General features: G+C 46.4%; 2 protein-coding genes and 1 pseudogene across 3 annotated transcripts in view; 1 reads left to right on the forward strand and 2 right to left on the reverse strand.

Moving 5' to 3' along the window:
* Nucleotides 1-12,172, reverse strand: part of LOC309550826 (uncharacterized protein) — a gene marked incomplete at its 3' end in the record, with an annotated part of 215,412 nt that overhangs the window by 34,536 nt on the left and 168,704 nt on the right. The gene's annotated exons all lie outside the window — the stretch shown is intronic.
* LOC309549226 (uncharacterized protein) overlaps nucleotides 1-12,172 on the reverse strand; it is a gene marked incomplete at both ends in the record, with an annotated part of 142,167 nt that overhangs the window by 26,839 nt on the left and 103,156 nt on the right. The window contains 1 exon segment of the mRNA XM_082249340.1: nucleotides 616-1,455. Within this exon segment, the coding sequence (XP_082105466.1) occupies nucleotides 616-1,455 (840 nt within the window).
* The window catches only part of LOC309549300, a 47,353-nt pseudogene continuing 43,165 nt past the window's right edge, over nucleotides 7,985-12,172 (forward strand). The window contains exon 1 of the transcript in view: nucleotides 7,985-8,210. The product of the transcript in view is annotated as an uncharacterized misc_RNA (transcript). The remainder of the gene's footprint in view (nucleotides 8,211-12,172) is intronic.

Here is a 12,172-nt window from a genome sequence, read left to right on the forward strand (position 1 = left end):
GGACTAAACAGTTCCACCCGTTACAATCCAGCGCCCATTTCCCGTAGTACCAGCAGGGGGCGCACTCTGATGTTTCATTATATTTCCTATATTTGTAAACTTTCCCGCACTCTGAACATGAAAATGGAGCCTCTAATATAAGTGTGAATTCTTTGCTGTTTGAAATGTACATAAGGAGTGAAACATTTCCCACACTGAACATGAAATAGGACGCTCGCCCGTATGAACTTTCTGGTTTCTAAGAAATAAACTTTTCTTTGGAAAACATTTCCCGCACTTGAAACATTAAAAAGGGCGCTCACCTGTGTGTAAGTAGGTGCTTTTAGTTAAACGTTTCCCGCACTCTGCACAAGATTAGAGAGGCTCGCCTGTATGAACTGTGTCTAACAAGTAAACATTTGTGCGCAAAACAATTCCCGCACTCTGAACATTAACAGGGAGGCTCATCTGTGTGTATTCTTTGATGTCTAAGAAGGTTTCCTTTTTGATTAAAACATTTCCCGCACTCTGAACATGAAAAAGGTTGTTCCCCTGTGTGTATTCTCTGGTGCCTAAGAAGGTATGTTTTGTGACTAAAACATTTCCCGCACTCTGAACATGAATAGGGAAGCTCACCTGTGTGTATTCTCTGATGGCTAGGAAGGCTACTTCTATTATTAAAACATTTCCCGCACTCTGAGCATGAATAGGGAGGCTCACCTGTGTGTATTCTCTGATGGCTAAGAAGGCTACTTCTATTATTAAAACATTTCCCGCACTCTGAACATGAATAGGGACGCTCACCTGTGTGTATTCTCTGATGGCTAAGAAGGTTACTACTATGATTAAAACATTTCCCACACTCTGAACATGAATAGGGACGCTCACCTGTGTGTATTCTCTGATGGCTAAGAAGGCTACTTCTATCATTAAAACATTTCCCGCACTCTGAACATGAATAGGGACGCTCACCTGTGTGTATTCTCTGATGGCTAAGAAGGCTACTTCTATCATTAAAACATTTCCCGCACACTGAACATGAATAGGGACGCTCACCTGTGTGTATTCTCTGATGGATAAGAAGGCTACTTCTATGATTAAAACATTTCCCACACTCTGAACATGAATAGGGACCCTCACCCATGTGTGTTCTCTGATGGCTAAGAAGGTGTGTTTTATGATTAAAACATTTACCGCACACTGAACATGAATAGGGACGCTCACCTGTGTGCATTCTCTGATGGCTAAGAAAGTTTTCTTTACGATTGAAACATTTCCCGCACTCTGCACATGAATAGGGACGCTCCCCTGTATGAATTCTCTGGTGCTGAAGAAAGTGTCCTTTTTCATTAAAACATTTCCCGCACTCAGAACATGAATAGGGAAGCTCATTTGTGTGTATTCTCTGATGTTTAAGAAGGCTTCCTTTACAATGAAAACATTTTCCGCACTCTGAACATGAATAGGGACGCTCACCTGTGTGTATTCTCTGATGGCTAAGAAGGTTTCCTTTCTGAGTGAAACATTTCCCGCACTCTGCACATGAATAGGGAAGCTCCCCTGTGTGCATTCTCTTATGTCTAAGAAGGCTTCCTTTACGATTAAAACATTTCCCGCACTCTGAACATGAATAGGGAAGGTCACCTGTGTGTATTCTCTGATGGCTAAGAAGGCTTATTTTCTGTTTAAAACATTTCCCGCACTCTGAACATGACAATGAATTCTCTCCTGTATGAACCCCTTTATGGTATAAAGAAGATTCCCTGAGATGAGATGGTTTCCCGCACCCGTCGGCACTGTCAGATATTAGAGGACTATGTGAAGTATCAGGAGATTCCAATGATCTCCTCCAATGGTGAGGTCTGTCATGTATATTATGAGGAACGGGATTTACTTCTGGAGAAGCTGCCATGTCATTATCTTCTGTAGTCACATCTTCCTCCGATGTCCTTCTATTCCCACCACAGAGTCCGTCTGTCAGAAGACAAAAAAAAAAAGAGTTTTCCACACTCATAGCATCAAGTCAGGTAAACTCCTGGGATATTCATCTGGTCAGTGAAGTAGTAGAGGGGGTTGTTACCAACAGGTGCACTAGATGGGCAACAATGAGACGACCTCCAAAACAGGAATGGTTTTACAGGTGGAGGCCACTGACATTTTTCCTACTCATCTTTTCTGAGTGTTTTTTTCTTTTTAAATCAGAAAAAGTTTTATTATAAAGAAAGAAAAGTCCATTCCATTCGGTACACAATATTCCCGCTTTGTACAGTCATAGACACAGCGATCGTAACCTTCATATATAGTCACTCCTGCATGTTTCCATTCGCCACCTCCACTGACTCCACCCACTCCCCCAACATCTCACTGACTCCACCCACTCCCCCAACATCTCCTTGGCCTGCTCCTTATCCCGTTCCCTCCTGTTTATTCATTCCTAGGACTCAGCTTTCTTTTTTTGAAAATTATTTTTATTGATTTTTAAACATAGAAGTAAAAATAACAAAAAAAAATCAGACATGAAACAAACAAGGCAACTAAAACAACTCCCCATCCCCCAACCTCAGTGCAATGCTCATGCACTACAATACTTATAGGAGAGCCTCCCAGGAGAACCTCAACGCGGCAGTGTCTCCCCCACACAGACTCTCACCCAGGTCCATACCCCAACCTCCCCCACCCTCTCATCCAGTTCCATACGCCAACCTCCCCCACCCTCTCACCCAGTTCCATACGCCAACCTCCCCTACCCTCTCACCACTGCTTGTTGTCTGCTAGGCATAGACTTCATTTGTTACCTCCCTTAGTATCAGGGGACCTCAACTCACCCCTCTAAGGTGACCGTCACCTTCACCGGTGGCAGACCACAATCTCCTCCGAGAAGAGTAGATGGCCTCTCAGTCCAACCCTGCCATATAACGCATCCTCTATTCAGGTATGTGGCTTTGTAAAACGGCCTCATCTCGTTCACTGGTGACTTCCAATACTCCACCGATGGCGCTTCGCCCTTCCCCCAATGTAGAAGAATAGCCTTGCCCGCATAGAACAGAGTAACCAACAATAAAATTCTTTGTGCTCCAAGAGGTGCCATTTCCTCCACCAAACCCAGCAAACACACTGTCAGCATCAAAGGCACCCTCAATGTGGTCCTAGGACTAACCTTTGAAGTGTTAATTCTTGTGGTCCAAGGCCAGGGGTATCCAATCACATGTCCCACAACTTTTCAAATTTACCCGGAGATCCACGTCTTTTATAGATGTAGCGCCCTCCTAGTCAGGTGCTAGAAAGGGAGTGTAGTTTTGCCTCTGTCTGCCTATCGGAGGAGCAGCAGGTAAATTCTATATTGCACTCTGCTTATCAGGGATCAGGATCTGGGAGTTAGGTCTGCTCAGTGTGCTCAGTGTGTGATTCATCTGGTCTAAGGGAGTGTCCCCAGCTTATCCAATAGGGAGGCACATTGGATGCTGGAGGAAACCTGGCCAATGACACACAGGCTTTTGATACAGCCCCAGAGATTGGCACAGATGGGTTGTCTCAGTGCATTGTGGGGCGGGGTATAAAAAGCCACTGGCACATGAGGTAAGTAGAAAAGTCCCGGAAGGTGGCTGCCTCCTCTTCTGCAGCAGTTGGTGATGGTCACAGGCCTGGTGAGCCAGTGGTGTGAGGCTGAACCCAGAGGTCCAGGAGAGCTGACTGGAGGAGTTGGGGCACTGTGAGAATCTGGAAAAACAGTATGGTGAGTACAGAGGATCTTGCCCAGGGTTCTGCCAAGGAAGGGGACCACTCCAGAGTGTGTAGTCAGTGGATGAGTGTCAGAAAGTTTATAGAAAGGGGGTACTGGGGGGGGGGGGGAGTACCCTGAGGAGAAACACAAATAGGAACACTTACCTCAGCTTTATTCAAGTGGCAGGATGAAGTAGCAGCCTTGCCGCATTCTCAAGCTAGAAGTCCTCTGAATTGTTCAACAGTTGGAGTATCCCACTCATCCCTTCTTCTATCCCAATATGAAATAAAACCACAAAAACATCCACCCATAGACTGATCATTGACTGAGCCAAGAACATAAAGTGTTAAGATTTCTGCAGGCAGTTGCTACAGGTAACCCAAGGGAATCCTTAAAGTGTGAAAATTCAGCAGTCCTCTAGGGGGCAGTGCTACACATTATATACCTTTCATTTATTCAAGAAGGCTCGGGGGGGGGGGGGAGGGAGCCCCCCGTCCCTTGACTCTTTCCAACCACAACCCCACATAGGCACACGCTCATTCATCCGACTCCTTGCTGGTGAGCATCTTAGTATTTTTTTTGCTATCTCTTAGTAAATTGAGGCCTCTCTCTGTGGGATTTCCCCCTTCTCTTTCACTCTCTTATATTCTTTGCTTGCCTGACTTTCCTTTCTTCCTCTCTCATACCATCTTTGCATCCCCTCTTTTTATCTCCATTCTCTTCATACCCCCGCCCCCCCTTGGCCCCCTATTACTTACCCTACCCTACCTCTTCCTAACATCACTTCCCAACCTTCCCCTCGTCCTTCTTAACACATGGATAACATCAGGATCCTCTCGATCAATGCTAAGGGACTTAACGTCCCGGAAAAGAGGCAATTTTTGTTGAACCATTTAAACGATCTAAAATTGATATCACCTTTGTACAGGAGACCCACTTCAGGGATGACAAGCTTCCACTATTTAAGAACCGGTTTTTCCACTTGGCCTACCACTCTACTAACCCGGAGGCTAAATCAAAAAGAGCCTCTATCATTTTTTCTAGTACGGTACCATGGACACTGCGCACATATTCTAAAAGACCCCAATGGCGATTTCTGTTTCTGAAGGGCAATGTTGGTGACGTCAGAGTGACTTTGACCACCTATTATGCTCCCAACAGCCAGCAGGATGCGTTCATTACTAGAGGTATGGAGAAGCTCCTGGAGTTCTGAGGATCAACTGATTATTGAGGGAGATTTTAATATTCCTCTAAATCAGTGGTTCTTAACCTGGGTTCGATCGAACCCCAGGGGTTCGGTGAGTCAGTCTCAGGGGTTCGGCGGGGGGCAACGGGGCAATTGCTCCCCCCGAGAAAATATTACTGATTGTGAGGCCGAGCGCACCCCGGGAAATCAGAGCTGCGGTCGGGACTACTCATAGCCATTACACATATACACTTGACACTCTGCCCCCTGTGCCTCCCCCAGCAGGTTTCTGCCTATCTCCTGCAGGCTGCTTGCTGCTTGAGTGGGCGGGATGGGGGATGTACCTGACCACAGAGATCGCGCCCGCCTGGAAGAGGGAAGTGTGGGCAGCTGAGCAGAGGGAGCCGAGTGAATGTTCCTGGAGGTAGGCTCAGCTAGCTGTACATGGTGGATTAGTTTGCAAGCACCTCTATGCTAAGTCTGCTGAGTTACTGCAGCTTAGCATAGAGGTGCTGTTAGCTGACAAATGGAAATGCATATCCTTTTCATTTTAGCTCAAAGCATTGTGAATGCCCCCTGGTGTGTGCCCTCCTGATACCCCATGGTATGCCCTCCCAACACCCCCCCCCCTCAGTGTGTGTCCTCCTGACATCCCATGGTATTCCCCCCAACCCCCCCCCAGTGTGTGCCCCCCTGACACCCCATGGTATGCCCTCCCAACACCTCCCCCCAGTGTGTTCCCTCTTGACACCCCATGGTATGTCCTCCCAACCCCCCCAGTGTGTGCCCTCCTGGCAGCCCATGGTATGCCCTCCCAACCCCCCCAAGTGTGTGCCCCCCTGACTCCCCATGGTATGCCCTCCCAACCCCACCCCAGTGTGCCCTCCTGACACCCCATGGTATGCCCTCCCACCCCCCCCCCAGTGTGTGCCCTCCTGATACCCCACGGTATGCCTTCCCAACCCCCCCCCCCCCCCGTGTGTGGCCTCCTGACTCTCCACTGGTGTGTGCCCTCACTACCCTCCCCCACAGTGTGTGTCCTCCTGACCCTCCCCCCCCAGTGTATGCCCTTCCAACCCCCTGATGTGTGCCATCATAACCCCCCGATGTGTGTGTCCTGCCTGACCCCCCCCCCCAGTGTGTGCCCTCCTGACCCTCCCCTGGTGTGTGCCCTCCCAGCCCCCTGGTGTGTGGCTTTACTGATCCCTGTACACTGTCCTATCCTCTGTCCTGTCAACTCCTGTCCTCTGCCCTATTCTCTGTATACCGTCATACAGCCTACTGACCACTCTATCCTGCCCTACAATCAACTGACCCCTATACACTGCCCTACATGCTACTGGCCTCTGTACACTGCCCTACATCCTACTGACCTTTCTACACCGCCCTACAGCCTACTGACCTCTGTACACTGCCCTACATCCTACTGACCTCTGTACACTGCCCTACATACTACTGACCTCTGTTCATTTTACTTTGTATGATACGTTTAATTCAGTTCTGTAAACAACACCTTATTTTCTGGCAGTGCCCCTAGACTAGACTCATAAAATCATATTTTATTTTTCCAATTAAAAAGGGTTCGGTGAATGCGCATATGAAGCTGGTGGGGTTCAGTACCTCCAACAAGGTTAAGAACCACTGCTCTAAATCCTTTGGAAGATACATCTCTGGGATCCTCCTCTGTCCCCCCCCCCCCCTGGCGTCCGCAAACGTATTGCAAAGTCCCTCCATAGTGCACAATTGATAGATGTTTGGCGCCTGATGCACCCCGGAGAACGAGACTATTCTTTCTATTCCTCACCTCACCAACTATACTCTCATATAGACGATTTCTTGATGGCACATTGTCAATTACACGCGATCCATGACTCTTTAATAGGCTCTATTACATGGTCCGACCATGCCCCTGTTATACTTTCTTACGCACTAAAAGACTTTCGATGGTCCAGAACCCGGATGTGAAAACTAATGAAAGCCTACTCCAAGATGAGACTGTTTTGACAGATGTAGAGAATTAGACCATTTCTTTCAGACTAACACTATTGCAGATACTGACCCTGGAATCATTTGGGAGGCACACAAGGCAGTGATTCGTGGGGTGCTCATAAAGCATGGCTCCTGGATCAAAAAACAGCGTACAGCACAACTAGACTCCTTACTCCAAGCTTTGCATGCGTTGGAGTCCCATCACAAACATGCTCTGTCACTCTTCTCTCCTCAGAGGTAGAACTTATGACTCTACGTAGGCAAATTAATGACCTTTACTTTACAAAGCTAAGGCAGCCATGCAAATTTGTCGTAAAATGTCAGTCGGGAAATCAGTGTGGCAGACTATTGGCTAGATCCCTCCAAGAAGAAACCTATTATCTCCCGCACAGGCCAAAAAGCCACGTTACCTAGACATATCACGCAAGAATTTAAATCCTTCTTTGCCTCGCTCTATATCTTACATACCCCAACCCCCAACAGACCCATATAGAGCAAAACCTGCTCTCTTTCTGGATGCCCTGGTTGTCCCAACACTGACAGTAAATCCTTAGAGCAGGGGTGTCAAACTCAATTTCATTGCGGACCGCATCACCATTATGGTTGCCCTCAGAGGGCCGGTTCTATCTGTAGCCCACCACTATCAGAAGTCAAGAGCCCTCCACTCTTCCTTACATCACAGTGCACTACCTTTACCATGTGCTGCTGCTGGGTAGAACATGGAGGCAGAGCTGGGAAGCAGCAACTGCATGGTCTGGGGGAAGGCTGGAGTCAGCTGCCAGAGTCTGCTGAATGCCGAGACCAGTGGAGGCGGGGGGTGCTTTGGCTGCACAGAGAGGTCCAGGATCTGTAATCTGTAGGAGGAGTTGTGACCTCCTCTCTGCTGCCAACTGCTGCATTTGGGGGGGGGGGGGGGGAATTAGCCTGGAGGGCCAGATTTGGCCGCGGGCCTTGTGTTTGACACCTGTGCCCTAGAGGATCCCATCACCTTGGCTGAACTAAAACAGGCCATAGGTGGTTCCAAAGTGGGGAAGGCCCCGAAACCGGATGGGTTTACCATCCAATATTATGAAACACTCTTGCCGTCACTTGGACAGTTTATGGGTGACATGTTTAATACATGGGGCTCTGGGACAAATATCCCCAAGGAGACTTTACAAGCTCACATTTCAGTCATCCCTAAAGAGGGAAAAGATCTCACCTCCTGTAGTAGCTACCGACCCATTTCCTTGCTAAATGTCGATTTTAAACTGTTCACCATAATCCTAGCAACTAGGATCCAACAACATCTGATGCAACTGATCCATTTGGATCAAGTTGGATTTGTGCCTACACGTGAGGCAAGGGATAACACAACCATGGTCCTCAACCTCCTACATGTAACCACCAAGACCCGCACACCCTGTGTCCTCCTAAGCACAGACACCAGGAAGGCCTTTGATTGAGTAAATTGGCATTTTATGTTTGCAGTACTTCGACATGTTGGCATCGGCAATACCATGCTAAATTGGATCTCACAGATCTACTCTGCCCCTGCTGCCCAGGTTAAGGCAAAAGGTGTCTTATCAGACTACTTCAGAATTAGGAATGGGACAAGACAGGGGTGCCCTCTGTCACCCTTACGCTTCGCATTATCACTAGAATCCTTTTTATGTAGAATACGCCTCCACCCGGATATCTCAGACATGACTGTTGGGGTGACCCAGCAGAAAATATCAGCGTATCCAGACGACATGTTATTTTCCCTCATGAATCCCATAATTTCTCTACCGAATCTTCTTCACGAGTTTGAGGCATATGACACTGTCCAATCTAAAAATTTACTTTACTAAATCTGAAGCTATGGGAGTAGGCTTATAAAACCCCCTCCTCCACCAACTGCGATTGCATTTTATGCTAAAATGGACGAACTCAGCGCTGAAATACCTGGGTACTCTCATACCACCCAAATTTTCACACATCTTCACGCTCGACTTTCTCCCCCTCCTAAAGAAAGTCCACATTCTATAAGAAAAATCGAAATCTGATCTCCATTCATGGTTTGGGAGATGCAACATTATAAAATCTGCATACTCCCTAAGTTCCTATACCTCTTTCAAGCACTTCCGATATTCATCCCTTCGCATTACTTTAAACAAGAGGACACCCTACTAGCGGATTTTATCTGGGCACATAAGCGACCTAGGCTATGTAGGAGACTACTCTTGCTTCCTAAATGACCTGGTAGACTGGCAGGCTACACAATTGGGGAGACGAATAGACTGGTGTCGTCATGGTGAAGCGAAGCTTTGACCCAAATTAGAACAGGCCCAATGCGACGTGCCCCTTCTTAGAGCTCCATCGTGCCACCATTCACTACCAGACTCCTTAAGACGCCATCCCCTCATAGGTCACACGATAAGAACCTGCTCTAAATCATTCACACAACTTACACTTTCCCCGACGCACTTGCCCCTGACACCCATACTGGGGCAGTTTACCCCGGGCTACCAAGATAAAACATTCAGTACCTTGATGGAGTCAGGCTATTTCCAAGCCTCCCATTTTTCAACATCATCTAGTTGGCCTGCACTCAAAGACCTCATGGACTCCTCGGGACCCTACCGTCTAGATTTCTGGAGGGCATTGCAACTCCATAATTTCTAAAACTCATTGCCACCTCCCAGTGAATGCAACACACAACTTACACCCTTCAAAGAACATTGCTCTCAAGACAGAATACTGACACAGGTATTATTCACGACCTATGCATTACTGATCACACCTCAGGGGACTTACCAACCCCCATTCTTAACGCTAAGAGGGAACGAGCTTTAGACTGTAACTTTAATCCAGACCAACAAAATCACATCATTCCATTTACGTCACCCATCTGCATGTAAATACAAGAAACCAACTTCAAACTCCTAACAAGGTGGTACCACACGCCGTCAAGGTTGAGCAGGTTCTTCCCCACACTCACTGATCAGTGCTGGAGATGCCAGGAAGGGCCGGGGACACTCCTACATGATTTTTGGTTGTGTCCTAAACTAGTGGAGTTCTGGAAGACAGTACGTGAAATGTCTCAGAGGTTTATAAACCGACCACTCCCCAATGACCCTGCTCTCTTCCTTCTCCGTGCCTCCAACATCCTGGCCCAGACCTATAAACATTCTGTCATTCATCACCTTCTAAATGCTGCTAAAATGTGCATCCCTCTTAAATGGAAAAACCCACAGGCCCTGACTGTTGGCACGTGGCTCAAAACGGTCGAAGAAATAAATAGAATGAAAAAACCTTGTTCTCTCGACACGTCCCCAACACGAACGATCTACCAAATCCTGGGGTCAATGGAATATATTTGTCCTCTCTGATGAAGGCTGCTATTTAATTAAGGGTGGCAATACTAAAGAGACCTCATGTTGAGTTTGAGGGAGCTCTAAAATATTGGTGGAAAGTATTGCTGATGTAGGGCCATAGCTTTGCCAATGCTAACCCCCCCCCCCTTCCACCCCTCCTTCCCTTTGCCCCCCATCCAACCTACTTATCCTCTTCTGCCTCTCTCTAGGTTTCTTTTACTTCCCTCTCTCTTTCCACGACTTATTCGCTTTACTCCTTCCTTCTTCTTCTATATGTTATGCGAAACTGGAACAGACAACTCCGGGTACTTTCTAGTCCTGCATAACTCCTCCCATTAGAGGAATTGTAGAACACCTCTTATTCTACAACCGATGTAGATCTCAAACGTATGACTGAATTGTCTTCAATGTTGTAATACACTGTCTCAGCATATGTTCTATAAGGAATGTTACTGTTTATTATGCCTGGAAGTTGTCTTTCATATAAATAAGAGAATTGAAAAAAAAAAAAAAAGAGATCTGACATGAATCAATGGTACAACCTTACCCAACCAAACATCACTAAGTAATAATGCTATTGAAATGATGACAATTTTATTGTTTGGAATATGAGGTTATATTGAGGTTTGAAGATGGAACTTTCATATGGTGTACAGTATCTCCTCCTCATTTGTTGGAACATGACGTTACAATAAGAAATGGAGATAGATCTTTCCAATGGTGTACAGTATCTCCTCATTTGTTGGAACATGATTTTATAGTGAGGAACGGAGATGGACCATTCATATGGTGTACAGTATCTCCTCCTTATTTGTTGGGAACGGGACGTTCACTATTAAGGAATGGAGATGGATCTTTCATATGGTATACAGTATCTCCTCCTCATTTGTCTGGAACAAGACGTTATATTGAGGAATGGAGACGTGGGAAGGTAATTAAAAAAAAAGTATTTTTCAGGAGTCATATGTTGGTCGAGGATTTTAAAGTTTAAAAAGAGATCTGTCGTGGAATTGGGTGCAATCACAACACCAAACTATGACAACTAACCAGATCAATGATACCACCCAACCAAACATCACTAAGTAAGCTTTAAACCATTCGTGCATAATTACCCGAGCTGATATCTGGAGACGTTTCTTCCTTTTTAACTGCGTCCATCATCCCAACCTCCTCTGTAAAATGCTGATCACCTCTCACATACGGGATGGTGTGATCTTCCTGTGTGGAATCCCGGGAATACGGAGGACGGGGACATCTCTCTGGTGGGTTTCTGTAACTGGATGACTCCACCATAGTGTCCTGGTACTGCTTTCTGTGTCCTTTTCGAAACTCTGCCTCCTCCATTACAAAATCCTCATCATCCTCATTTATCTCTTCTTTATTGTTGGCCTGTGTGGAATCTCGGGAATACAGAGAAAGGGAACATCTCTCTGGTGGGTTCTCATTACGGGATCCATCTGTAGGAAACACAAACACTGACTGAATACATTGTTTCTATGTGTTTATCAGATGATGGGGGATCTAGGTGGAGCCTCCATACTGCTCTCTCCTTTACAATAAAGTCTCCTCTTACCCAGGGATGCGAGGGGCGGCTGATTCTCCATCATAATGTCTTTGTAGAAGTGGATCTACTGATCCTCAAACATCAATCCATATACCCAAACAGTTTTTGTATTTAGTGGCCATCACTCACCTGTGCTGATGTCTGGAGAAGATTCCTCCTCTTTAACTTTGTCCATCATCCCAACCTCTTCCCTGAACTGCTGATCACCCCTCACATACGTCTCTTCTTCCTCTTTAACCTCATCTTTTATATCTATCAGATTTTCATTCTAAACAAACAAAATAGCAGGGAATGGTTTCTTTAAAATGTATAAATAACCTTATACCTAAAAGTGGAATATATTTTCATACAGTCAGATCACTTTTATGATCTTCACCTACCTGATGATGGTGGGG

The sequence above is a fragment of the Pelophylax lessonae genome (assembly GCF_965119305.1).
Source record: "Pelophylax lessonae genome assembly, chromosome: 1".
NCBI classification, from domain to species: Eukaryota; Metazoa; Chordata; class Amphibia; order Anura; family Ranidae; genus Pelophylax; species Pelophylax lessonae.